A 25974-nucleotide genomic window follows, 5' to 3' on the forward strand; every position below is an offset into this window, starting at 1 on the left:
GGGAGAATGAAATAAAAATTGTAATAAAACACTCAACGTCTCGCCTTAATGTCCAGTCGACCACAAAGTCATCACATCACATTACATGGGTATCTGTCTAATCTCATCCAAAGTCCAATACCGCCTCATATTCTCCGCCCCCAGAGTCTCGACCTCCTGGTCAAGGTGCGTCCACAGCACGGTCCCCCAAGAATCCAACAGCTCCTTAAGCCGCGGCATTGCCAGCTCGGTCTCGCCGGAGCGGCAGGCGCGAAGGTATGTCTCGAGGGCTTCCATGCCCCGATGGATCTCCCGGTGCTGACGCAGCAGTTCGGCGGCGTTCTTGCCGGCGCGGAACTCGGGCATCTTGCGGGCGAGCACGGGGAAGATGTAGGTCTCTTCGATGTTGTGGTGGGTCTCGAGCATCTGGACAAAATGCAGGCCCTCGTCGATGAAGGATTTGATGGACCGGCCCTGGGGCCGCTTGTTGGTGGTTGCGGCCGTGTGGAGCATGGTCCAGGATCTGCGGAAGTGGTTGTGCTGGTGTCGTTTGTCGCATGTTAGCGAAGTCTTGGCTGCTATGGGAACCAGCAGCAGGGATGACGGGGATGGGACTTACAAAGTAGTCCATCTGCTCTGCTAGGCGGTTGTAGGCGCGAAAGTCGGCGGGTGAGAGCGGGGGGAGTTGTTCTTCCCGGTTGGGCGGCGGCGGAACTACCGGGCCCGGATGTTGCCTCGGAACTCGAGGTCCCGGTCACTCCGTTCCCCGTCGGTGACTGGCTCGATGACATTGCGCGAGGTAGGGGGATGGGGTGAAAGCGCGGGAGTGAGTTCCGTTGAGAGGTGAGAGGAAAGCGAGGCAGAGGAGTGGGGACGAGAGGGGCGAGAATCCTGGCGCGAGGGACAGCTTTGGGTAAACGAAGAATAGAAAATCTCATGGCATTTCGTATGCTGTCTGCGAGTCGAATATTTGCCTCTTGTATCACTGAGGTCTGGGAGAGAGAAGAGGATGTCGAGGGCTGAGGGAGGGCTGCCAAGGGTGGGCCCTGGATAAATAGTGAATTAGTAATCCAAGCAGTCCGCGAGTCCACCATCACATAGAGGTCTACGACAGGTTAACCATGGCCGTGAGGTTGTTTTTTTCCTGGAGATTTATTATTATTATTTCCTCTGGTATTGTGAAATATATCATACAGGACGGACTATGTAATCGTATAAGCCAAATTGCTGTTACTGTGCTTCTACTAGACGTCGCATGTCGGTCTCACCATATTGACCTCTTCATAAATGGACGTGTTTTATCCTGACGCTATAGATGGAGGTTATAAGGAAATGGAGCATTGTAATGGCATACTTGGTATTCTCGTATTCGCCGGCATGCACTTGTTTGGTTACCAATCTCCGTCGCCTACTCGTAAAGTGGTCACTTTTTAAACCAAGAAATCTATGGTACTGATATCAAGACGGTGTTGGTGCAGCTGAGATGAAAAGAAGACATAAGAGACAGGCAAGATGGCACAGGAAGGAACCCGGCCGTCAGAAACACACAGGCCCAGTATATACCGTTGTCATATGTAGGTAGCAGAGCCGCCTTTCCCTGTCCAACCTCCCTCCCTCCCTGTAATGTCCAAGCAAGCCCGGCCAGCCTAGGCATTCTCCCTCCACACATTCCGACCGGCAATCACAGCCGGGATATACGCGATAGACCACGTAGTAAGGTCGTTCAGGAACCCCTTCTCGAGACTCCAGTGAACGGTGAGCGGCGCCCAGGCGAGGTTACGGACAACGCTGCGCTGCCATCCCTGGCGCCAGGCCTTGTGCTCCTCGGACGAGACGTCGGCGGCATCCTCGGAGTTCTTGCGACGGCGCTCGATAAAGAGGCGACCCAACTCGACGCCGACGTAAACGGCCCAGGCGCGGGTGCTCCAGCGGAGGGCCTTGCCCTGCTGCGCCGGGGTCACGGGGAGCACGCCCTTGGAGCCGAGGAAGTAGACGTTTTCGAGCGACTGGAAGATGAGGAGGGAGACGAACTGGGTACAGGCGATGGTGTTGTCGAGGGCCTGGCCGGTTTTCTTGTTCTCGGCTCCCTTCTCGGAAACGGCGGGGCGGACGAGGGAGAGGACGAGACGGCGGCCCCAAAGGTACATGGAGAGGAGGGCCCACGAGCGCATGAAGACACGGCCCTCGCTGAGCAGGGCGGCGAGGGCGCGGAGGCGGGTGGCGAGGGTAAGGGCGAGGGAGGCGAGCGGGTTGGCGCGGGCGGCGGGGGCGGAGGAGAGGAGGATGGCAGTGCGGGGCGGCAGGGAGAAGGCGAGGGTGATGAGGCGGTGGGCGGTGGCGTGGATGGCGGAGCGGCCGGCGGCGTCGAGGAGTTCGGCGGCCAGGCGGGAGGAGTAGCCGACGAACATGAGGATGGCGTCGATGCCGGCAGGGGTGGACATGCAGCGGCTGAGGCGGGTCAGGAAGGCGTCCATGTTGGAGGGGCCGGCGGCGAGGCGGGCGGCGAGGGAGGATGAGGCGGAGGGTTGTTTCTTGGCCGGTTGCGGTTGCGACTGCGACGGTGGTTGCGGCTGTTGTGGCGGTTGCGCTGGTGGTGGTGGCTGCTGCGACTGCGCCGGTTCTGGCTCGCCCGAGGGGACGGCCTCGCCGGTGGGCAGGTCGGCGATAACGGGTTCTTGGTCGACCATGATGGGAGACGAGCGCGGATCGCTATGTGATTTCACGGGGGAGGGGGTAAAAAGGGAAAGAAAGTCGAAGGACGAAGAGGACAGCGAAGACCGAGCAATGTAAAGAGTGGGCTTCGGGTAATCAGCAAACGCGGGAAATACAGGCGATACAGGGAATGCAAGTAATCACTAGACGAGATCACAAAAAAGAGAAAAAGTGCGACAAGAAAAACTGATGCTCAGAGCAGAGTTAGTCGAAAATGCTGCCGGGGTTTTAGTATCACCATTTCTGTCGACAGACCTCGAAGAGGGAAGGGAATCACAGTAGGCGCGTCGGGAGTGATTCGGCAGTGGATGTTCCGGGGAGTATAGGCCGTGTGGGGTACCTCGGCAGCAGTACGAAGTACATGTATTTCCACGGGAGGGATTTGGCTTATCTAGGTAGACAGTATATCGCTTAAAGGTGCTTTGACTACGTAATCAAAAGACGGGCTTTTCACGTGACCTAACCCCACACTCTCCTCATCCCAATATATCCCTAACGTAGTCCAACCCTTTCGGGATAGTTCACCAACCGGCCCCTGTCCGACCTCCCCGACAGACAGACCGCAGACCGCCTCGACCACACGTGCACCGTGCAGCGTGCGTTGGTGCCTGAAATGGCGTTTCAACTTGGACGGATTTGGCTGTGCTGCCTACCGCCATGACCATGCCACGATTAGTCGATGAGCGATGAGGTGAAGACGGGACCTATCTCCTGTTTGCCAGTGTTTGTCTCGGTCCAACTGTCCTCGAGGAGCGTCCCGTATATATTGGGCAAACAACTCGTCTCTTGCTACAACGTACACTGCTACTTCATCTCTTCCATCTTCACCAACCTCTCCCTTACCCTCCGCCTCAGTCATGTCCTCAGTAAGTCTCGCCAACTCTACAGCCTAGCCTCTATTGCAATGGGCCAACTCATCTCTCAGAACCCGGGGCGTATCATGCTTCCAGGCTTCGGCCTCCCTCTGAAAAGCATACCCTCCGATGACAAAGCCGGGCCCCTCCCCGTCTTTCCTAGCCCCCTTCTCGGCACCTGGCAAGCCTCCACCCTGACCATTCGGGAGCTCTACATGCTGTGGTTTGTCGAGCAAATCACCAACAAGCCCGACTGGCACATCAAAGTCTTCAACGACGAAATCGTCTCCAAGTGGAAGGATGAGATTGCCAATGTTGACTGGATCAGCGCCGTCGGCTATGAGCATGGCCCCTTTTCGGATGCCATGTTCGACTACTCCATTGTCGAATTGCGAGACAAGGCTCGCCTTTACGAGAAGGTCGGCTTCGTCCCCGTCTTCGACGTCTCGGCCGCCGTCATCAAATCCGACTCGGCCATTCCTCCCGAACTGAAGGACCAGCTCCGCGCCGCCGTCGCCTCGCTCGAGGACGTGCCCGACCACGAAAAGGACTGGCACCCTGGCAGCGACGGCAAGGTCCTCGACCTCGTCCACCCGTCCCTGTGGCCCCTCGTCTACGGCCGCTCCCGCATCCTGCCCAACGAGCGCCTCACCCTGGACAACTGCCTCGACGCCTGTGGTATCGGTCAAGTCATCCCCAACCCAACCGACCGCAAGCCGAACGCGGCTCCTCGTCGCGCAACGTACAGGCCATCATCCCCGCCCGTCTGGTCCGAGCGCTTCCAGTGGCTCCCCTGTGACGTCGACCTGGATGACGCCGGCCGTGCCAAGATTGTCAGCTACATCAACAACCTGCACCCGACCCGCCACAGGGACCTCTACTCCGTCATCGAAAAGGTCATCGACAAGACCCTCCCCCTCTGGGACATGGTGCACCGCTGGCCCCGCGAGTTTGGCCACTCCCTCGACAAGCGCATCCAGTGTAACGACATCTCCCGTCTCTGCACCGTCCCGGACCTCTGCCGCGATGCGGGCGAGTGCGAACCGTACAACCGTCCGCTCGACGAAGGCGAGGAGCCACGGCCCGACCTAGACGACTACTGGGAGCTCGACGACGAAGACCCGCCTAAAGACAAGGACGACGCCTGGTTCGACCAGACGCATCCCGTCCGCCAGCCCGAACCGATTCCCCACCAAATCCCGCGCCCCACGGCCGAAAGCATCCGCAAGGAACGAGAGGGAGGCTCCACCTTCTCCTTCTTCAACGGCGTCCGCCGCCTCCAAGTCATCGTCAAGCTGGCCAACATCCACCTCACCCCGGAGAACCCAACCTACGACGGCGGATCGTGGCACGTCGAGGGCCAGCTCAACGAGCACATCTGCGCCACCGCCCTCTACTACTACGACAACCACAACATCACGCCTTCGCACCTGGCCTTCCGCACCCAGGCCGACCGCGAGGGCCTGTCCGTCGCCCTGCCCTACGAGCAAAACGTCTTCCGCCCCATCACCCTCACCTTCGCCATCGACGACGCCCAAGGCTCGACCGTGCAGAACCTCGGCCGCGTCCTCACCCGCGAGGACCGCCTCCTCGCCTTCCCCAACGTCTACCAGCACCGCGTCGCCCCCTTTTCGCTCGCCGACAAGTCCCGCCCGGGCCACCGCAAGATCCTCGCCCTCTTCCTCGTCGACCCGGCCATCCCCATCATCAGCACCGCCAACGTCCCGCCGCAGCAGAGGCACTGGTGGCTCCAGAGGGTCGAAGGCCACGCCGACCCCGAGACGGACGCGCTGCCCGCCAAGTTGCCGCCCGAGCTCCGGCAGATTGTGCTGGACCAGATGGACTTTCCCATTGGCTGGGAAGAGGCCAAGGCGACAAGGTTGGAGCTGATGGACGAGAGGAGTTCGTTCGTGGAGAGCATGGGCTCGTTGGACGACAGCTGGAATTTCTGCGAGCATTAGCACAGGGCAGGGAGGTGCAGTGCGAGGTGCGAGCTACGAGCTACCATGACATGAATAAATCAATTCCCGTGGAGAATCACATCTGGTCAGCAGCTATTATCACCAGGAGAAAAGAGAGATATGGCATAGCATAAGATCCTGGTTCGTAGTGATCCACCCACCAGCTCAACTCGAGGGTATCATGTATTCAAAACGCTGCTGTCTATCTGTAAAAATATGCACGCTTCCTCCACCCTACCTCTTCCCCTTGGCCTCCATGGCCCTCGGCGGCAAAACCCGCACGCCCTTTGCACTATCCCACACACTCGCGCCAATCTTGGCCGGGATCTTGCGTCCCCGAAGCCGCTGGTCGACAAGCCACGTCCCCACCACAAACTCCTCCTTGCTCAGCATCCCCTCCAGCACCGGCGCCCGCCCCTGCGCCAGCCGCTGCCGCCCAGCAACGAGATCCCACACCTCGGCGAGCTCGTCGTCGGGCAACCGCGACCGCCGCCAAATCTCCCGCACAATCACATTCAGGACGTAATCCGCGTACTCGTCTGGGTCCGACACATCCGAGGAGGAAGAGGAGGCGGCGGCGGCGGCGGCGGCGACGGCGCCGTTCTGGCGGGGACGAGGACCGGCGGGGAGGAGGAGATGGGAACGGAGCAGGCCTCTGTTACTCGCCCAGAGGGCCTCGTACCGCTTGCGCTCCCGCTCGGTAATCTCTTCGCGCCACCGCCGCCGCGCGCCCTCGTGGTGGAAATGTTTCCGGCGGCGGTGCCGGTTGCGCTGGAGCAGCCGCTTGCGCGACCGGGTTTCCTCGTCGTCGGATTGCGCCGTGGGTCGGCGCAGGGTTTGTAGCATGCGCGGCGATTTTTGGCGGAGCGGCAGCGGCGGCGGTTGCTGTTGCTGGCGGCTGTGGTGGTGGTGATGCGGCGGGGCGAGGGTGTAATTGGTCTTGCCCGTGCCTGTGCTGCTCGGCGTGATGCGCGATGCGGCTAGGGACCCCGCTACGATGGCGTTGGAGAGAGATTCGAGGGGTATGTTGCTGCCGCTCTGGGATGCTGTCTCGGGTTGGCTACGACGCGGTGTTTGAGGGGCCGGGGTATGGCGCCGCGGCTGCTGGGCAAGTGGTGAAGTCGGATGAGGCTCCTGGACAGAGGATGCAGAGACAAAGCTGTCGTTGGATGAGGTCGTCCCGGATCTGGTAGGGCGCGTCTTTCCGTTGACCTGACTATCTGTCAAAGACCTAGGGTTCATGTGCGTAGTTGCCTCGTTTGTGTGGATCGGGATGGCGGGTTCTGATGTGGCTTTGGCGTTTGCTTTCGTTTTTGCTTTGGATCCACGAGGCTGCGGGGGGGTCGGAGGTCGTGGTTTGAGTTGTTGCTGCTGCGGCTTTGGAGGTGATGGAGAAATCCCCTCAGTAGATTTTCCCACCACCCGAGGAGGAGGAGGGGGTTGGATGGGGTTCGGCCGGGGCCTTGGCGAATGTGGTGACTCTGTGCCCATGGGAGCGTTATCTCTGGAAGGCGCAGGTCTCGGTGAGGTGTCCACCCTGACAGGCATCTCGTCGCTCGCATGGACCGACTTCAACTTTGGCTTAGGCTTAGGCTTGGGCTTGGGTTTGGACTCGGATCCGAGCCTAGTATTCTCCTCCAGGGCCATCATTTCATTCCTAAGTGGTGATGACGATTCCTTTCTCTGTCTAGCACGTGTGGGAGTTTCTTCTCCCCTCGGACTGGGTGGTCGTTCGGGCGTCATGGGACGTAGCGTAGGTTTCGACTTGGCCATAGGCGTCAGTCGAGCGGGGGGAACGGGGCTCTTCTTGACGGGATCCACGTCCTCTATCACCGCGGGACTAGATTTTGAGCCCTCGAATATGGATATCAGTGAGTTGGTTGGCGCAATGCAGCTCGTGTCGTGTAGTTCGTGGTTGCTGCTCGCCGTGCTATCGCGGCGCGTGGATCGCATGGGGACGGCGGCGCGCATGTTTGGTGGGTTGCCCGGAACAGGGGTGCTCGTATTATTCGTGAAACTCGGGGAGGCGGATCGCGAGGCGGCCAGCGCGGCTGCGATGTAGGAGGGGGTATTGTGGTTGTTGAGGTTGCTGGGGCTTCTGTTCCGGGGCGGAGTAGCGGACGAGGAGGGATGAAGGAAATGGGCGGACGACGACGGACTGACACCTAGTCTCGACATCCGGTCCCTCACCGACGCATTCTCGAAATGCTCGTCTCTCCCCACGGGCTCGGACCGTGTGCTGCCACCGGTGGTCTGTCTGCTCTGTCTCTGGACAGCCTCCGGGCTCCTGGCGGGGCTCCTACTACGGTTCCTGTCCAGGGAGGCTCCGGCGACGGCGGCGGCGAGGGCATTGATGCTGGGTTTCTTGGCCGGGGTGACAGGGTCCGGCTTGACCGTCTTGGCGAAGGCGAGATTAGCGCCTTGCAAGGCGGCCGCCACGTCTGCGGAATGTGAGGGTGCCAATCGCGGGCTCGAGGTGTGGAAGGTCATGGCGGCGAAACGACTGGGGGGACGGGCCAAGGCACAAGGCACCAAATGAAAGAATGTCTGGGTCAGGTCGAGACGAAGGACGAACAGGTGCACGAACGATTCCTGAGGCTGCGGCTGACGAGAGAAATCACCAAGGAAGTCGAAAAAGTCGTCGCATTGTTCCGTGTGGTGACAGCTCCCGAGAAATTAAAGAGTAATGAGGACAGCTGGCTTGGACAGAGACAAACGAGGAGGAGGAAGAACAAAAGATATAGGAGAGAGGTAATTAGGGGGTTGGGGGATGGACAAGATCTTACATCGGCCAGATCCCCATGACCCGACCCAAAGTAGGAAATCCTCTGAATGTCCGAGTTCTACGAATCGAAATGGGGGATCTGGTTGAACAGGGGGTTTCTGGGGGGATGCAATGGTGGACCATGTGGATGCGCGTCTCGTTCCGTGTCTCAGCGTGAGGCCGTGACGCAACACGGGACCCTGGGTGGGGGTTCAACGTTGCTTACATAACCAAGGTACGGCGGTACGCGTACCTTGGTAGTCGTCCATCTCTGTTCTTCCGCATACGTACAACTACCTAGATATGAATACATAGAATACACCCTCCACAAATCAAGTGGGCGCATTTTTTACATATGTGCTCGGATGGCCGTGCTTCTTCGCATAAGCCTTGACCTTGCCATAAATGTCCGGGATCACAAAAATGAACACCAGCGGCGTGAGCAGCCCCATAAGTGTATCGACGAGCCAGCTATTCCGCAGCGAACCCCCCAGAGCACCCCACCTCATGAGATGACCCAGCCAGGCGACAGTGACATAGTACTGGCCCTGCTCCAGCCCCCGAATGGCCGCCTCGGCGCACTGGTCCGGCGTCTGGACGGGATCGATGTCCTCCAGCTCGTGCGTGATGCCGGGCTTCGTGAGGTTCTCGCGCTCGTATCCAGGACTGGTGATGGTGCCCGGGTAGACGACATGCACGCGGACGTCGCGGCCCGGGTAGAGCAGGACCTCCTGGCTGAGCGTGTCGGCGAGGGCGCGCAGGGCGACCTTCCCGGGGACGTAGAGGCCGTAGCCCGCCACGGGGAAGAGAGCGGCCACGGTGCTGGTCATGATGAGGTGTTTCGGGGCGGAGGCGTCGTCGGCGGGGGTGACATTGGGGGCGAGCCAGGCGCGCAGGATGGCGTGGGAGAGTTCGGCGGTACCGTAAAAGTTGACGTCGAGGTTGCGGCGCAGGACGGGGAAGGGGGATTCCGCGAAGAGGCCTGGGGTGGCCATGCCGGCGATGCACCAGAGGATGTCGGGAGCGCGGCCGTTGTTCCAGGCCGTGGCGGCGGCGAGGAGCGGGTCGGCGAAGCCTTCGCTGGAGATGTCGGCCGTGAGATGTGTGAAGCGCTGGGTTTCGGGGTTTTTTGCGGCAGCCTACGTTGGGTGGGTAGAGAATGTCAGCAAAGAATTGGGCGGTCAATGGGACGATGCAAAGTAAAAAGGGGAAAAGACAGACCTTGAGCTCGGTGACTAGCTCCTCGAGACGGGGGCCGTTGCGGGCGACGACCACGACGTTGGCGCCACGCGCAGCGAGTTTGAGGGCTGCACTACGCCCCATTCCTTCTGACGCGCCGGTCAAGAGGACGGTCTGTTGGAGTGAATATTAATGTAATGTTTTGGCAAAAGCCTAGCCTAAGGGACCAGGCTGTTGGAAGCATTTTCTTACCTTGCCCTCGACGGGCATATGGTTCTTCCAACTGAAAAGACCCATTGCGTGTGCCACAAGGAAGGCAACTAAAAAAGAGACTGCGATCCAGATGTAGGAGCCCGTGTTCTCCATTATGACCGCGGTGTTGGTGGTTGCGGTTGAGAACGTGCCGGTGCTGTCAAGAGAAAAGGGATAGGGCTGAAGTGCTAGGGGGTTCAAGGTCAACTGAGGTACGTAATGTTACTTTCGAGGAAAAGACAGTGAAAAGCAAAAAGCAAAAAAGAAACAAAAAGAAAGGTTGTGAGGCAAGCGAAAGGATTCACATCAGGTGTTCCGACAGAGACAGGATTCGAACCTGCGAGGCCGAAGCCATATGATTTCTAGTCATACCCATTAACCACTCTGGCACTCTGCCTGTTTTCGCTTGCTGGAACGTTTCACTAAGCCGTATATGTACCTCTAGCATGACTAGACCGAGTGCTTATCAAAGTGGAGCCAAACTTATCTTGGCTCCACTAAAAAGTTCTGTACCTCGTAGCTGATTTTTCTACATTCTCAGCCCCATTGCTATCCAACGCAGAACAGCATCCGCACCTTTTCCCGCTCTCCTCTCATCCGTCATTCTCTGTCAACCCTAGCCAACGGCCAACATGGCCAAGAAAAGAAAGGCCTCCGGGCGCAACGAGAAGCCCAGCGGCCCCAAGGATGTCGATCCTGCCGACGCCCGTTTAGGGCCCATCACCACATACGAAGATGTCGCCAACTCCGAAGACGAATACTTTCTCAACCGGGACAAGATTATATTCAACGAGGAACCGCAGTCAAAGCGGAGAAGGCGACAGGATGAAGAGGACAAGTTTCTTGAGATATCGGAGGAGGAGATCCTGGACGATGACGACGACGATGATGACAGCGACGAGGAGGAGGAGGCAGATATTCCGGCCCGGAAACGTGCAGCCGCGGGCTCGGATGACGACGACGAGAAACAGCAGGGTGAAGATGTAGAGGACAGCGGTTGGTGGGGCGACTCCAAGACCGAGTACTACGATGCCGACCAGATCGAGACCGAGGCCGATGCTCTCGAGGAAGAGGCCGAGGCGAAAAGGCTACAGCAGAAGAAGCTTTCCAAGATGGCCGAGGAGGACTTTTTGTTCGACCAGTCGGCCTGGCTAGATGCCAAGCCCGACGAGGAAGACGATGGGGACGTGGTCACCGAGGTGCTCAAGGACGTCGAGGTGACAGACGACATGACTCCCGACGACCGCACCAAGCTCCTCCGAACCCGCTACCCCGAGTTCGAGTACCTCGTCGCCGAGTTCCAGGAGCTTCAGCCGAAACTGGCTGTCCTGCAAAAGGAGGCCACGGGAAAGTCGGGCAAGTCGATCGAGGCCGTTCGGTACTGGGTGCTCGGCTGCTACGTGGCCGCCTTGGCCAGCTACTTCGCCATCCTGACATCGCCCTCCCGTGATGGCTCGACAACCAGCAAGATTCTCCACCCGTCGGAACTCCGCGATCACGAAGTCATGGAGACGCTGGTATCGTGCCGCAACGCTTGGCGGAGGCTCGGCCAGGTACAGACCGTATCAAAGGACCCGTCGGCCATGGACATTGAGCTGCCGGAAGAAGAAGACGGCCTTGACACGACGCCCCACACCAAGGAGGAACGGCTCAAACTACAGCAAGAGAGGAAGCAGAGGAAGGCCAAGGACAAGGCGAAGAAGGCCAAGGACAAGAGAGCCAGGGAAATCGAGGACTCCCTTGCCGACCTCGACAGTCTCCTCCGAACACAGAAACGGTCCAAGACGTCCAAGGCAGCGACAGTCGACGTCAACGGGACCGCCGCCACGGATGGGGACGACGACCACTCCGATTTCGGCGAGGAAGAATTCCTCGACGCCCAGACGGCCAAGGACAAGGCGGCGCGGAAGAAGAGTCTGCGGTTCTACACCTCGCAAATCGTACAGAAAGCCAACCGCCGAGCCGACGCGGGCCGCGACGCCGGCGGCGACATGGACATTCCCTACCGCGAACGTCTCCGGGACAGGCAAGCGCGGCTCAACGCCGAAGCCGAGCGCCGGGGCAAGAAGTTTGGCGCCGACCTCGGCGACGACGGCGACAGCAACGACGACGACGACGAGGAGGGCGGGGCACGCGGGGGCGACGACGACGACGAGTACTACGACATGGTGGCGGGGGCGTCCAAGAAGAAGAAGGAGGAAAAAGCGGCGCGGCAGGCGGCGCTGGCCGCCGCCAGCAGGGCGGACCGCGTGGTGGAGCGCGAGGTGGTGGGCGAGGACGGCAAGCGCAAGATCACGTACGCGATCGAGAAGAACAAGGGCCTGGCGCCGAGGAGGAAGAAAGAGCAGCGGAACCCGCGTGTCAAGAAGAAGATGCAGTACGACGCCAAGCAGAAGAAGCTGCGCAGCATGAAGGCCACGTTCAAGGGAGGGGAGCCGCGGGGAGGCTATGGGGGCGAGTTGTCGGGTATTTCGACCCACGTTGTTCGTTCGAGGAAGTTGTAGATTTCTTAAGATACCATTGTGTCTTCGATTATTTCGTATATTTCCTTCGGCGTCTTTTCTCCGCGTCTTTTCTCCTTCGAGATACTGGTCATTCCATCACCACACCCACCCTGGCACTCACCAACTGTTGACAACTGTAATCACATGACACAGTACGGCTGGCACTGTCTCCACCTGGAATGTTGACGACCTGTAGAGCTTCACCTCTTCATATCACGACGAAAACTGCCCCTCGTCAACCCTCACCTCGACACTACCGATACCCAAAGCCCCAATGCCTTCTCCTTAACCACCTCGACCGACACATCCCATACAGAACCTCAAACGCGGCGACACACGCAGCGACACCATGGCGTCTTCCCGCCTTGACGTCTCGACCCTCACCTCCTCGACCGACATCTTCTCAACACACACCCTCCCTCAAATCCGCGCCATTCACAAAGCCCTCCATGTCGAAATTGAAGAAAAGGCATCTCGCCTGCGCACGCAGGTCGGCTCCTCATACCGCGACCTCCTGGGAACCGCCGACGCCATCGTCCAGATGCGTGCCGACAACGATGCCCTCCAAGACCTGCTGGGCGGCATGGGTGCCCGTTGCGGCCGCGCCGTCGTGGCAGGCAAGGTGTCCGGGCTCGGCAGCTTCGCGTCTGGTGGCGCCTCCGATCACGCACACGGGCCCATGGGCGTCGTGGCGCGGGCCAAACTGTACGACGCGTGCAGTCTCGTCGCCTCCCGCATACTAAAAGGTGGGCGAAGCGCCGCCGTCGTCGCCGTCGAGGGAGAGAAGCTCGGGCGAGGCGACAGGCTTCTTTTGGCGAGCAAGGTCCTCGTCCTGAGCAGGTTGCTGGGGAAGCGGCTGGGGGAGGAGGACCAGGCCCGGATGGATGAGGACGTCAGGTTGGCGGTGGAGACGGCAAGGAAAAACCTCGAGGGCCTTAAACGACGGTTACACCGGAACATCGACAAGCTCCTGCGGCGGGTTACGCAAGAGAACGCTACGGTTGCCGCCCAGGAAGACGTGCTCAAGGCGCTGTGTGCGTACAGTCTGACCACGAGCTCCGGTGCACGGATTGTGCTGCAGCATTTCCTCCGCGTCAGGGGTGAGGCCGTAGCCACGGCCTTTAATGCTGAGGAGGGAAAGGATGGACGCCACAGGAGCAGCAGCAGCGACGACGTCCTCAGAAGTCTTACGCTGTATACCAGGACGCTCCTGGACGTCCAAGCTCTCGTACCGTCCAAATTATCCGACGCCCTCGCCACGCTGAAGAAACGACCACTCCTAGCCGACGAATCTCTGAGGACACTGGAAGGCCTGAGGCTCGACTTGTACGAAAGGTGGTGCGGCCAGGACATTCAGTTCTTCACGCCGTTTATCCGGCACGATGACATTGACGGGCCTCATGCGCGCAGCGTGCTCTCGGAGTGGGCCGAGGGAGGCGCAAAAGCCGTCGTGGCCGGTCTCGCGACCACCATGGAGCGCATGACCGAGTTCAAGACCATCACGGAGCTCCGGACAAAGGTGCTGCAGCTCTGGATTCGCGAGGGCGGGAAGGTCAGGGGATTCGACCCGCTAGAGATGCTACATTCGCTCCGCGGGGCCATCAACAAGCACATGCTCCACATGCTGGAGACTAAGGTGGACAAGCTGCACCTCGTGGCGGACGAGGTGTCGGCGGCGTTGGAATCCGGACAGGACGGTGGCTTTACAAACGCAAACGGACACGGCGGGTCGCTCTGGGACGTGTCCAACTTTGACGCCGACTTGGCGGCCGGGGTCAACGTCTTCCTGCAACACCTCGTCGCGCAGGCGCATGGTCGGAACGACGCTGTTTCCAGGGTCGTCGACCGCTTCACGTCGTGGAGCCACGTCGTCGACGAGGTCGGGGACGTGGTGGCGGAGCTCAGGAAGCAGCGGTGGGACAACGACACGGACGACATGATCGAGGACGAGGAGACCATCGAGGAGCGGCACCAGCTCCTCAGCAAGGACGACCCGCGCGCTCTGCAGGAGAAGTTCGGCACGGCGCTGGAGAAGGCGTTTGGGCTTCTCAACCGGCAGTTGGCCGAGCTGTGGGCGTCCCGCGCCGATGCGCCGGATGGCGTGGAGGTGGCCATGTATTTCCTCCGCGTCCTGCGGGACGTGCGGGCTGGCCTGCCGAAGCAGCAGCCGCCGGAGCCGCAACAGCCGCAACAATATTACGAGGCCGAGTCGATCAAAAAGTTTGGACTGGACATGGTGCCGTCCTTGCACGACAAGTTGGTGGCTACGGTGTTTTCGGAGCCGTTGGAAACCTTCGCTTCGCAGGTCCTGTCGCAGAGGGTCGTGGTCGGGCGCGCGCTCTGGGAAGGTAGCGACCCGGAGTTGCCGGTGCAGCCGTCGCCGAGGACGTTCCACTTCTTGCGTGACTTGTCGGTCGCCATGGACAAACCCGGTGTGGACCTTTGGAGCGGGAGGGCTGTTTCTGTCGCCAAGGCGCACCTCCGGGAGCGTATCTGCGAAATGTGGTCCGAAACCGTGGAGGCCGTTTTGAAGGACGCAGAGGAGGAGAAGGACGATAAGGAGGAGGCCCAGAGCAGTGCGAGCGAAGAAAAAGAGGCGGAGAGCGGTGACAAGGATGGGGCTACGGATGGGAAGGCATCTGAAGAACCTGAGCCGGCGGAAACGGGGACTCTGGGCAAGGAACAACAAAGGCGGGATCTTTTCATCCAGTGGCTGTTTGATATTAAGCTTCTCCGATGCGTCTTGGGCAAACCCGGTAGCTCAGAGGGAGACGAGTTTGGGGGTTTGGAGGATCAAGTTTATGAGCACACGGGTCTCGACACCAGGGCGCGGGAGCGGATCGCAAAGTCGGCCGGTGAAACCTGGACGAGGACGAGTCTGTTGTTTGGACTGTTGACGTGAGACTTGAGGACAGTTAATCCCATCGCTGTAGAATATAATCATGAATAGATGTAATGGACACTGGCTTGAAGAAAGGAGGGAACAAAAAGGAAACGGCTCTCGTGTCTATAAACCACCCATCTACGACAATTCATCACAGCTTATGCCTCTTCTCCCCACTGGCAATCTTCCTAAACTCCTCCTGCGGCACCCCCTTCATAAACCTCTCCAACCCCGCAAACACCTCCCTCGCATTCTGCTTCTCCAAGATATCCACCTCCGGGGCGCGGATCAGCGCCTTGATACCCGTCAAGCTCTCGCCAATGATATGGGGTCCCAAGCGGTCATCGACCTCGCGCAGCACGAGGTCCCGAAACTTGGCGTCCTCGCCCTTCCCGACCCCCTCAAACACCTTGTTCACGAATCCCGTGGCCAGGAGGTCCTCGACGGGAATGCGGCGGCTCATGAGGAGGGCCTCGTTGGCCTTGCTCAGGCCCAGGCGCTGGACCAGGGCGCGGCTGGCGCCGCCCTCGGTCACGAGGCCGAGGCTCGAGAAGGGCGTCAGGAGGAAGGTGTGCGGCGTGGCGTAGACAAAGTCGGCAAAGGCGGCCAGGGCGGCCGAGAGGCCGATGGCCGGGCCGTTGAGGGCCGCCACGAGGATCTTGGGGTGCGTGGCGAAGGCTTGCGTCGCGTTGAGGTTGAAGGCGGCAAAGTTGTGCAGCCAGTACTTGTGGATTTCCTTTGGGGTTGCTGTGCTGGAGGGGCCGGAGGATACGATGGAGACGTCGGCGCCGCTGGGGTTGTCAGCGGAGCTGGGATGGGAGGCGTGGGATGGAACGCGTGGGATGGGAAGTATGGATGGGAGGACGAGGGAGAGTGAGAGTGAGGACGAGGGGAACTCACGCGGAAAAGTAACGGCCTTTACCAATGAGGACGGTTATGTACACCTCGTCATGAGTTGCTACCTCGCGCAGCTTCTGGGCTAGGTCGTAGTACTGGAGCTGGGTGAGGGCGTTCAACTTTTTGTCATTGTCGATGGTGATGATGGCGACGCGACCACGGTATTCGACGTGGATGATGTTTGGGTCTGCGGCGGCCATGATGTCGTTTGCTCGGTGATGTCAACTTTGTGTGTTTATGCTATCGACAGAATACAATCAATGGGTGGTGTGGTGTAGGTGTAAGTCAGGTATAAGCGGCGATAGACTGGTGGCAGCATGTCCGGTGACCGGGAGGCCGAGGTGCCGCGGTAGTGACAGTAATCAGTAAAGCGCCAAGCCGGGGGTCGGCAGCCGGCGCTAATGACTCAGTGGTGCCCGCCCCGGAATCTCACGTAAGCAGGCCTTACATAATATGCGTGTTCTGAAATGGAGTACTCGGTAGCTACGAAGTACGATGTATGTGAAGATCAATCTGCCCGTAGTCAAGTCCCTAAAGCAATACCGGGCTCTTGTTCCTTGACCGGAACGATGTGTATTTGTATGCGATACTGCAACATGGAACTTCATGTTCCGAGGCAGTTTTGCGCCAAAGCTCCATGCTAACCCATCCAAGCCATTCCTCGACCGCCTCTGTTCAAAGGGCTATCTATCTCCGCCTCTTCGCCATGCCCATGCTCTGCTTGGGAAACCGCAACGGCAAGGCCAGCTTGGCGATGGAGCGCGACTTGGTCTCGCCGGGCCTCTTGCGCTGGAGGATGCGGGCGCCAATCTCCTGGAAGTACTGGTTGATGGTCTTTTGGTCGACGCGCAGGTCCTCGCGGAGGTCCTGCGGCTCCGTCTCGAAGTTGTCGAGGAGGCAGGTCAGCAGGCAGCAGTGGGTCATGAGCAGGTCGATGTGGAACTTGCGCATCTCGCCGCCGTCGGAGAACTTGCGGCGGATGTTCTCCACCACGGCCTGCGGCGCCGGCGCCAGGTTCCGCGCCATCACCTCCTTGGGCGGTATCCGCCGCGTGCCCCGCTGCCGGCCCTCCTTGGTGTGCAGGAAGAAGACGATGAGGAAGTAGAGGTACCGCAGCAGCCGGAGCTTCTCCAGCGCGCGGTCCTGCTGCCCCATGGCCTGCACCCGCCGCGCCACGAACCGCGACATGACCTGGATGTCGTCGTTGCGCTGCACGGCTTCGTGCCAGTCCCGCACGGGGACCGCCTTGAGTATCTCGGCGCCGATGAACACGTTGGGATCGTACACGTCGGCCACCTCGTCGGCCTCCAGGTTGGCGGGGGGTACCGGCTTGGACTCGTCGATGGCCGCCTGCAGCTGCTCCCTCGTGGCCATGGACGACGTGGCTTGGCCGATTTGGGACAGCATGGCTTTGGATGCCGCATCCAGCTTCTCGGGACCGGACCCATCTCCGGCGCCCGTGTCTTGGACAATGGCGTTCATGGCGTTTGATTCGATAATCTTCTTGGCCTTTCTCGTACCGAATGTCTGGCCCAAGTCGATCTTTTGATCTTGGTAGCTCTGTTTCCATGTCGTTAGCATGCTTCTCTTTTCTTCCCCTTTGCTCATTTTTTTCTCTCACCTTGGTTTCAATCGGCGCAGCCATGGCCTCCTCGGTGGCATGTTTTGCCCGGACCGTCCCGCGAACAACCAGCTTCTTGGCCTCCATCACCTCCATCTTGCCCGTTTTGGGGTCCAGAATGGCAAGGTATTGCCTTTGTAGGGGCTCGCCACCATGACCGCTGAGTCCTTCTTCCCTCCCAGTGAGGTCGACGGTCCGATGCTTGGTCGAGTGCAGCATAAGTTCTTGCGACGAAGGCGGCAGCCGGCGGGACCGTTTGGTTGACTTTGTTTTCTTCTGGTATGGGCGAAACGGGACGTTGTTTTTTAGATGCATTCCAGGAGTCGTAGCTACAGGACATGGCATGGTCAATAAACTGCCCCGAGTCGGGAATCAAACTGGATACGGCGAGTCCATACCGATCACGGGAGGGCAGTATTGGGCCTTGGTGATGGAGGTGATGTGGATGGATGTCGACGCCATGGGTGCCGTCTTGGGGTCAATTGCCGGCTTCTTCTTGGGCTTGGATTTCTCCTCGCCAGCCCTCTTCCTTTTCCTGCCATTCTCTGCTGCCATGGTGTGTAAACGTAGGGGTGTAGGAGTGCTGGCGGTCGTGATGTTCGGTATGAGTGGGAAAAACGAGGTGCTGATAATGAGTTGGAATAATATTTTTTTTCCATCTTATCGGCCTCGAAAGGCAGGCAGGCAGGCACTTGGCATGGTGGTGGTCTGTGCGCTCAAACGGCCGCCCCGCATTTGGCAATTGACGGGCGGTGTGGAAGGTACAATACCAAAGTACCGCGTCACCGCCGGTGAGAAACGGCCAGGGACTCCACTCAGCCATCACTTACACTTACACTTACTTTCTACACACCACGGCCCTTCATCATTCAGTTTGCAGGTTCTCGATTTTCGAGTCCCGTCGATACCAGACTGGCATGGTCCTCGTCTTGGGACGCTCGTCTCTGCCGCAATGGAGAACGGTGATTTCCCACACAAGGAGCTACTCGACATCCCGAATACAAGAGATCGTCCATAAACCAAAGCTGATACCCGATCACCTCTCTCCCACCCACTCGAACCTCCTCACAATCTCCCTCTCCGATCACATCCCGTCGGAATGCCTTCCAGAACAACCCGCCTCATCCTCTGGGAACGACGATGCACCGCCGTACCTCCCCCAGGGCCACCACCTCGTCTACTTCCCCATCCAAGCTCGCCCATCAGAGCTCCATCCCGACGGCACGGACGCGGACCACTGGCCCGGCCCGCCGTTCATGCGGCGCATGTGGGCTGGCGGCGAGGTATGTTTCCGGCCGGGCTGGGAGCGGGAAATGACGCTCGACGGCCGGAAAGTCGTCTGCGCCGAGACGGTCGAGGACGTCAGGGTGTCGTCTGGGAAGGGTGACCAGGCCAGAGCCCACGTCGACGTGTGGAGGAGGTACCGGGCCACCGACCAAGAGGATGGTGTGCCGGCAGCTATCGAAGAGCGGAGGACGTTGGTCTTTATGCCCGAGGCAGAGTCTGTGGGCCTCAGTGAGAAAGGTCCTCCCAGACGAGGACTGAAGCGTAAGTTGTTTCCGTGTTCTCTAGACATGTACATATATATATATATATGTTCATATTTCGTTGCTTTTCTCCCTTTCCGCCTCCTACTCCAATGGATTCAGGAACCATATATCTGAGCTCTCACACGCACGCACCATGCACCCCCTGCAGCACCTCACGATAACCCGGACTACGCCTTCACCCTGACACCCACCCGCGCGCTGCTGGCCAACTACAGCGCGCTCACTTACAACATCCACTCCATTCATCTCGACACGGCCTTGACCCGTGCCGAAGGCCACCCGGGCCTGCTCGTCCACGGGCCATTGTCGCTGACCCTCATGTTTGCTGCGCTCAAGGGCCGGCTCTCACAGGGCCTGAGACCAACGGAGAGCGTGCGCTGGTTGGGCTACCGCAACCTGGCGCCACTGTACTGCGACGAGGAGATGAGGGTCTGTCTCAAGGAGAAGGGGAACCAGGCGACCGTCGGGGATGGCGAGAGGAAATGGGATGTGTGGGTGGAGGGAAAGGATGGGAGACTGGCCGTGAAAGGGACTGCGACGACGGGGCTGATGAGCTGAGATGTTTCGTCGTCTTGACTCTACTACGAAAGAGATAGCTAGGTAGTGTATTATAGGTAATTTTCCATGGCCGGTTGAGCTGTGTCTTGGAGTATTGATGTCAACCGGTCCATCCCACGCACCTCAACTTGACCCCCTGACCACCCAGCCAGCTTGTGAACAGTTTCAACGAGGCATCTATCCTAGACTTGCTTTTAAAGTACAAGGCAGAAAGTAGTGACAACCGTAACCTCTACTGTATGACAACTGAGGCGGGAGGGCGTGAAAGTGTGAATACAGGGTGAAGGGAGCTTGCTACACTACCTTTTCCCACCTTAACCCCCGGGCTAAGCTCATGCGAACGCACTGTGATATATCCATCCCTCTCCCCTCTTACAACCTCCAGGGCAGTAGATTATCGTTGCAAGCCGGTCAGCAGTGTTCTTCTCCTGTCACTGGCTGTCACCTCTGCCAATCGATGCCCGTCCAACGTGGCCCTCGTCTCCATCTACCCCTTGGGCGTCAGCATGTCTACAACTTCCTCGATGACGACGGCGCGGCCTTCTTCCGGCTCACCGGCTTCAAGATCTGCAGCATAACAACCATCTAGAATCTGATGACAATGGGATAATATGGCTTGGTTATATCTACATACATATATGTGTTAGTCTTGTCCGAAGAGTGGACAGGCCCCATGAGCCTCGGCCTGGTTTCGCCCAGTCTCTCACCATCGTGACCCGAGGCTTCGGTTCCATGTCCATCTTCGCCCACGACTCGTATCATATCGTAGTGTCCAAGTTGACCTCTCTCAAACGTACACTTAATATGACAACGCACCCGGCCACGATATGTCACGGCGCACACTACAGATACAGAACACCACATAAAGCACTGATATATATTTGCATGATCGTCCCGGTATAAGGACCAGCTCGCTGCTAGACTAAGCACTGACACCGAGACACGTTACAACCCAGATACCCCAAGCTAAGCAGCCGCTTTTCTGCGCAAATCCCGCCCGTTTACCAATCTACCTGTTTATAATGTTCATACAACTAACTGGAAAGGGAGAAATCCCCCGATATGGATGGGATCATGGATCCCCATGTTATTAAAGAGAGGAACCCAGACACCGAGCCGCATGATGCGTCGCAGCAACTCATAGGACGAGGCCATAACAGCCCTCACTCCTCATCGTCTTCCGCATCAGCCATGCTGACATCGGCCTTGGGTGCAGCCTCCTCATCATCGTCGTCAGCCCTACCCGTCACAGCAGGCTCCTCATCTCCCTCGCCCTCCTGCACTTCCGCCTCTTCTTCCTCGTCATCGCTCTCAACCACCCTGCCTCGCCGCGACCGCTTGCTCTGCTGCCGCACCGAGACCCCCGCATCCTCATCCTCATCCTCGTCATCTCCGCCGACATCCACATCCATCTTGTCTCCGCGACCCTCGTCGTCCTCTTCATCTCCATCTCCGCTCCGTCGCTTCCCAGCATCATCATCCGCGCCGGGCGACCCGCTGCCGCGCTTCTGCTTCCTCTCGAGCGCCCTCTCAGCCCGCTCGAGCGGATCATCATCATGATCATCCTCTTCGGCGTGGTCAACCTCGCTATCGTCGCTGCTGTCGACCACAATCTCGGCCGACTTGTACTTGCCCGACTTCTCCGCCACTCCCTTCCGAGAAAGCCGCCGCTTCTTCTTAGGCTGCCGCTCCTCATCAGATTCCTCGCCGTCCGTGCCCGCCGCCTTCTTCTTCTTCCGCGATCCCCGCTTCGGCTTGTCTTCCGCACCCCGTTTCGACGCCGCCGCCTTGCGCTTCCGCTTGACCTTCTCGCCCGTCTCGCTGTCCGTCGTCATCTCGGCCTCGAGGCGCGCCCGCTCAGCCTCGGCGCGTTGTCGGGCTATCTCGCGGTCTCGCGCAGCAATCGCCTCGCGCTCCTTTCGGATCTTCTCCTGTCTCTCGCGCTCGAGCGCCATCGCCCGCTCGCGCTCCTCTTCCCGCCGCCGGAGTTCGGCTTGACGCTTCTCGAGCGCCGCCTGCATCTTCTCTTTGTTCTTCTCTTCGTACTCCTTCTGACTCGTTATGGCTCTCTCGAGCTGCTTTCTCTGCGTGTTGCGAGCCATGTTGGCGCGCTGCTCGACGTCATGCTTGGGATAAGGCGTCTGGGGGTGCGCCGCAATCTCATCCAATGCCACGATGGCCGCCTCAAGACCGTCTGCCGCGTCCTGCAATTTGCTCAGAGTCCGACTAGCTTCCGGCATTTGATAGATGGTGGAAGCGAGCTGGATCTGAACAAAGGCGACGTTGAACTTGTAGTGCACCTGTTCGGGCGCCGCCTCGAGTGCCTGGAGCAGGAATCAAGTTAGTCACGAGTACTCAATCAGTAGGAAAGGGGAGAAAAATAAAACAACGGAGATAATCGGCCGCTTACCCTCTTAGCGAATGCCAACGCCTCAATATAGGCGTCCAGATCACGCCCCGCCCGGCCCTTGTTCAACCAAGTTCGGCCAAGACAAGCGAGGATCAGCGGGTCATTCTCCTTGCCCTCCTTCGAGAGCGCAATTTCGTAGTTCTCAATCGCCTTGGTGAACTGTCTGAGTTCGGCATAGACGTGGCCGAGATTGATGTAGACGTGTGCATCCTTGACCGTCTCCCGGACCTTGAGGAAAATGTTGAGTGCCCCCTTGTAATCTCTCCGGTCCTCGACCAGGGCGATGGCGATGCCCTGCGCGGCGTAGGCGTTCCGCGGATCGAGCAAGAGCGCCTTGTCGAAGAACTCGACAGCCTTCGTATACATGGCACTCCGCTTCATCTTATCCCTCTCCGTCTCGCGTCGCATCTCCCGCGCCGTGAGGAGGTGCAAGTTGCCGGCCCCGACCAGCGCATACCGGTCATGCTTGTCGTGGTCTCGCAGCGTATGCTTGTAATGCCGGAACTCGTCGTCCTCGTTGATGTTCTGCGACCTTTTCCGGGACGTCACCTTGCCCAGGTACCACCCATACAACGCGCGGACTTCCAGGTCCCTGGGGTTCTCGCGGAAGAGCTTAGCGACCGCTTCTGGACCCTCCTTGTGGGGGTGCTTTCGGAGGTTGATGTATGCGAGCCGCACGCGCGCGTCCGTGTAATCTTCGTGCCGCTTCAGGAGCCCCTCGTAGACATTGATGGCCTCGTCAATGAGACCCCTCGACTCATAGCTTCGCCCCAGGTTGAAGCTGATGGTGGTCACAAGCGCATCCACGTCGGCGTCTTCCTCACTCTCGCCGAGTCTCATGCAGGCATCCAACGCCGCCTCGAACGTTTCGCTCGCAAGTTCGTGCTTATCAGCCTGCGAGTAAAAGCAGCCAATGTTGCTCAGCAGCTGAGGAGGTAGGTATCGGCGCAACGCCTTCTTGACCTCGGCCTCGTCAGTTCCCTCAGGGGGCCGATGCGCCTCGTCGACCTGATCCATCTCTAGCCGTTCCACCTGCAGGAGGCACTGCAGCGCCTTGTCGGGCTGCTGCGTTTCGTAAAGCCGGGCGAGGTTCAGCAGGACGGCGCTGTCTGCATTCACCTGCCTCTTGGGGTCTTTCCACGAATTGCGAACGCCCTCGAGCAGAGCAATGGCCTTCTGGGTCTCGGCCGTCTGGTCCTCTTTGCTGCCGGCGGCCTGATTGGCGAAGACTTCCTCGGCATAAAGGGTACCTAAGAGAACCATGGATTCGTGGTGCTTCGACTGCTGAACCAGCTTCTCCAGCGCCAGCTTGGCTTCGCCCAGGTCGCCACGCATGACGGACAGCTGTGCAGCGCCAAACTTGGCCGGCAGGTAGCCTCGATCGGCACCACCCCTGGCATCGTCGGCGCGGCGGTAGTAGTCGCTGGCGCGATCGGCGTTTCCTTCGTGGTGTTCCTTGCGAGCTAAGAGGTACCATCCGTCGCTGGCAATGGCGCTGACATCGGTGTATTGGATGGCTTTGTGGGCGAGCAAGTCAACCGTGCCAAACTGCCTCCGCGAAAGGAAATAGTTGGCAAAGGTGGCGCACGTCAACGGCATGTTCTTGTCCAGTTTGAACGCCTTTTGAGTGTATTCGGTCATGGCCTTTTTGTAGAGACGGATGAATTCGGGGTTGTCGGTCGGCAGGCTACCGCTCGCATCGAGGTAGTATAGACCGAGGAGGATATTGCCCACCTTGTGGTCCGGGTTGATCTCGAGCGATCGTTCCCACGCGAGCTTGGCATCCTCCTTGTATCCAAGCTGCCAGAAGCAACATCCAATTCCAATTCTCGGGTCGGGATCGACGAGGTCCGGCATTTTGCTGAGGACCTCCTGGTAAGCCGCCAGAGACTCGGCGTATTTTCCGAGCGAGAAATATGCCCTCGCCTTGCCCATGACTGCCAGCATATTCTTTCCGTTTGACACGCGTATGGCGTCCTCGAAAGCCTTGAGGGCGGCGCGTAAGAGGTTGGTTCTCTCGTTGTCATGCTTGCCAAGAGATGTCTGTAGCGAGGCCCGGAGAAGCTGGAGCACACCTCGAGCCAGGAACAGCGGCGGGAAGGCGGGATTAATGCGCGACGCCTCGTTGAGTGTCGAGGTAGCTAGCTGGAGATAGTGCTCCTTCGTTTTGGCTTCGGAGGGCAGTCGGCCATCGGGGGCCAGACGCGGCGCCTCGCGTGCCTTCCAGAGGTACATCCAGCATAGGCATCCCACCAAGCTCAGCTTTTCGCGTGGATTATTGTCGCGCATGGAGTTGCCACCGCGGACGAGCATCTCAATCGCATGGTCGACGTTTTTCTGCTTGGCGTAGGCGAGCGCCACGGTCATCCAGTATGTTCGTGCTGCTCGCTCATTCTCGAGCAGGGTGCAGACTTCGGTAGGGTCATCGAAGAGGGCCTCGAGATCAATCTCGACAGCCTCATCTTCGGCTTCGCCGTGAACGGGGACATCGATGGCGGAGGGAATGTCGGAGAATCGCTTGCGCGTGGGTGTCGCGTACACGCCATTGGCATCGGTTGTGCCGTTGCGAATGTTGGACATGATGACCGGAAGGGGAGTTTAGGGCATTGTCTAGTATCCAGGTTCACATCCAAGAATCTATGGTGTGCAAAATGAATGCAGGCTCAATTGGGGTTGGTGAATGGCTGCCACGAAGACAGACCGAGGTGGTTTGTTGTTTGAAAGAGAAGCTTTGGGTGCTCCTGCCGGTGAGGCTTGGTGGGAATTACGAAAGTAAACTCTAAGAGCAAGAACGACCAAGAGCCTTTCAGCGAACTTGGTCTGTGCAGCTGGTGCCTTGGCCAGGTAGTATTATGTAATATTCACTGATAACAGAAGATAAGCAACCTCTTGATTCTGGCTGCAACTCTGAATAGTGCAGTTACGGAGTGGTTATAGAACTCGCTACAGTTGACGGGATAAGTCGGCGAGTGCCCCATAGCCTACTGTATATGTATGGTGACCTTCGGCCATTACTATTCCTTGGACAGACAGAATTATTTAGTATTGTTGAGAATGTAGACCAAACATACGGACCTCAATCTCCAATCTGCAACTGGAGTTGTGGTGAGTGGCAGGTCATAGCAAGAGCAGTTTTTCTTCCTTGATACTAAAATTGAGAGATGCCATGGGGAGCAGACATATCTCAGAGTGAAGCAAGGGTATGGCACCAGTATAGGCGGTACAAAGCCAACCATTACTGTTCATCACAATCAGGGCAAGACAAACCCCGAGCACTGAAGTTCATCGGATCCAGAGTCTCGTCCTAAGCTCCATTCGTCAAGCCCCATAGTACAGCCATCGAGCATGATTACTGCTCAGGAACCGGAGAGACGTGTGTTGACGAAGGGCAAGGACGTCTGCCGCTGCCCGAGACGACAGTAACAGCCTGAACAGCTCAAAGGGCAGTCAGACCATCGCAGGTCCGTATCCTAAATATAGGATGCCGATTTAACAGCTGCGGACCTTCTGGAGTAGATAGGAGTCCGCTTTGGTATGATGAGGGAATGAATAGCCAAGGATAAGTTAGGCAGGCCATAGCCCGGCTTGAGAAACATTGAACAGAGAAATTGAAGAGAGAAGGATGATGCTCAAATGTCATCTCGAAGCTGGAATGGAAAAACTTTCCGCAAAGATCCTTATATATGGGGCTATCCCGAAGAATAGCCGCAAGACATGACCAGATCCGTGCGTGCCGGACCGAAATCACGTGTTCTTACTCTCCGTAGCTGCTCTGCCTGCCCGTAATTATACAGTGTCTGAATATATCCGATAACAGCTCACTCTCAATATCACCACTTTCGATAGCCT

At 58.6% G+C, this 25974-nt stretch overlaps 11 protein-coding genes and 1 non-coding gene across 12 annotated transcripts; 5 read left to right on the forward strand and 7 right to left on the reverse strand.

The window, feature by feature from the left end:
* Nucleotides 1-81: 81 nt before the first annotated feature.
* ACRALDRAFT_1072173 (uncharacterized protein) lies at nucleotides 82-519 on the reverse strand (the record flags this gene model as incomplete). The annotated part of the gene is made up of 1 exon (XM_071017943.1): nucleotides 82-519. A coding segment is annotated over one exon (438 nt), but the record flags the coding sequence as incomplete, so codon positions are not given.
* A 1106-nt stretch (nucleotides 520-1625) lies between these two features.
* On the reverse strand, nucleotides 1626-2666 carry ACRALDRAFT_1065377 (uncharacterized protein; the record flags this gene model as incomplete). The annotated part of the gene is made up of 1 exon (XM_071017140.1): nucleotides 1626-2666. One exon carries the CDS (start codon nucleotides 2664-2666, stop codon nucleotides 1626-1628), a length of 1041 nt encoding a protein of 346 aa, XP_070872333.1.
* Nucleotides 2667-3548: 882 nt separating this feature from the next.
* ACRALDRAFT_2029173 (uncharacterized protein) lies at nucleotides 3549-5506 on the forward strand (the record flags this gene model as incomplete). Its single annotated transcript, XM_071020576.1, has 2 exons — nucleotides 3549-3557; nucleotides 3617-5506. The coding sequence occupies 2 exons, from the start codon at nucleotides 3549-3551 to the stop codon at nucleotides 5504-5506; spliced, it is 1899 nt and encodes a 632-aa protein (XP_070872334.1).
* A 2069-nt stretch (nucleotides 5507-7575) lies between these two features.
* Nucleotides 7576-8162, forward strand: ACRALDRAFT_2060578 (uncharacterized protein). The gene has a single exon (XM_071021928.1). The coding sequence runs from the start codon at nucleotides 7712-7714 to the stop codon at nucleotides 7958-7960; it is 249 nt and encodes an 82-aa protein (XP_070872335.1). The 5' UTR covers nucleotides 7576-7711; the 3' UTR covers nucleotides 7961-8162.
* A 339-nt stretch (nucleotides 8163-8501) lies between these two features.
* On the reverse strand, nucleotides 8502-9946 carry ACRALDRAFT_1094794 (uncharacterized protein). The gene is made up of 3 exons (XM_071019739.1): nucleotides 9702-9946; nucleotides 9492-9623; nucleotides 8502-9409 (listed from the first exon to the last, which is right to left on the reverse strand). The coding sequence occupies exons 1-3, from the start codon at nucleotides 9813-9815 to the stop codon at nucleotides 8603-8605; spliced, it is 1053 nt and encodes a 350-aa protein (XP_070872336.1). The 5' UTR covers nucleotides 9816-9946; the 3' UTR covers nucleotides 8502-8602.
* A 71-nt stretch (nucleotides 9947-10017) lies between these two features.
* On the reverse strand, nucleotides 10018-10098 carry ACRALDRAFT_t260. The gene has a single exon. It is a non-coding gene; the product is annotated as a tRNA-Ser (tRNA).
* A 164-nt stretch (nucleotides 10099-10262) lies between these two features.
* On the forward strand, nucleotides 10263-12232 carry ACRALDRAFT_1065374 (uncharacterized protein). Its single transcript, XM_071017139.1, has one exon. It carries the CDS (start codon nucleotides 10334-10336, stop codon nucleotides 12203-12205), a length of 1872 nt encoding a protein of 623 aa, XP_070872337.1. The 5' UTR covers nucleotides 10263-10333; the 3' UTR covers nucleotides 12206-12232.
* Nucleotides 12233-12554: 322 nt separating this feature from the next.
* On the forward strand, nucleotides 12555-15107 carry ACRALDRAFT_1058200 (uncharacterized protein; the record flags this gene model as incomplete). The annotated part of the gene is made up of 1 exon (XM_071015938.1): nucleotides 12555-15107. The coding sequence occupies one exon, from the start codon at nucleotides 12555-12557 to the stop codon at nucleotides 15105-15107; it is 2553 nt and encodes an 850-aa protein (XP_070872338.1).
* Nucleotides 15108-15240: 133 nt separating this feature from the next.
* ACRALDRAFT_1083034 (uncharacterized protein) lies at nucleotides 15241-16261 on the reverse strand (the record flags this gene model as incomplete). The annotated part of the gene is made up of 2 exons (XM_071019394.1): nucleotides 15990-16261; nucleotides 15241-15898 (listed from the first exon to the last, which is right to left on the reverse strand). Exons 1-2 carry the CDS (start codon nucleotides 16184-16186, stop codon nucleotides 15241-15243), a joined length of 855 nt encoding a protein of 284 aa, XP_070872339.1. The 5' UTR covers nucleotides 16187-16261.
* A 187-nt stretch (nucleotides 16262-16448) lies between these two features.
* ACRALDRAFT_1083033 (uncharacterized protein) lies at nucleotides 16449-18216 on the reverse strand. The gene is made up of 3 exons (XM_071019393.1): nucleotides 18006-18216; nucleotides 17608-17936; nucleotides 16449-17546 (listed from the first exon to the last, which is right to left on the reverse strand). The coding sequence occupies exons 1-3, from the start codon at nucleotides 18160-18162 to the stop codon at nucleotides 16674-16676; spliced, it is 1359 nt and encodes a 452-aa protein (XP_070872340.1). The 5' UTR covers nucleotides 18163-18216; the 3' UTR covers nucleotides 16449-16673.
* Nucleotides 18217-18432: 216 nt separating this feature from the next.
* Nucleotides 18433-19835, forward strand: ACRALDRAFT_1083032 (uncharacterized protein). Its single transcript, XM_071019392.1, has 2 exons — nucleotides 18433-19155; nucleotides 19306-19835. Exons 1-2 carry the CDS (start codon nucleotides 18525-18527, stop codon nucleotides 19713-19715), a joined length of 1041 nt encoding a protein of 346 aa, XP_070872341.1. The 5' UTR covers nucleotides 18433-18524; the 3' UTR covers nucleotides 19716-19835.
* A 1649-nt stretch (nucleotides 19836-21484) lies between these two features.
* ACRALDRAFT_1036001 (uncharacterized protein) lies at nucleotides 21485-24705 on the reverse strand (the record flags this gene model as incomplete). The annotated part of the gene is made up of 2 exons (XM_071015011.1): nucleotides 21485-22039; nucleotides 22126-24705. Coding segments are annotated over 2 exons (3135 nt in total), but the record flags the coding sequence as incomplete, so codon positions are not given.
* Between the last annotated feature and the right edge of the window lie 1269 nt (nucleotides 24706-25974).

The sequence above is a fragment of the Sodiomyces alcalophilus genome, assembly GCF_042370955.1.
Source record: "Sodiomyces alcalophilus JCM 7366 unplaced genomic scaffold ACRALscaffold_7, whole genome shotgun sequence".
In the NCBI taxonomy this organism is placed as follows: domain Eukaryota; kingdom Fungi; phylum Ascomycota; class Sordariomycetes; order Glomerellales; family Plectosphaerellaceae; genus Sodiomyces; species Sodiomyces alcalophilus.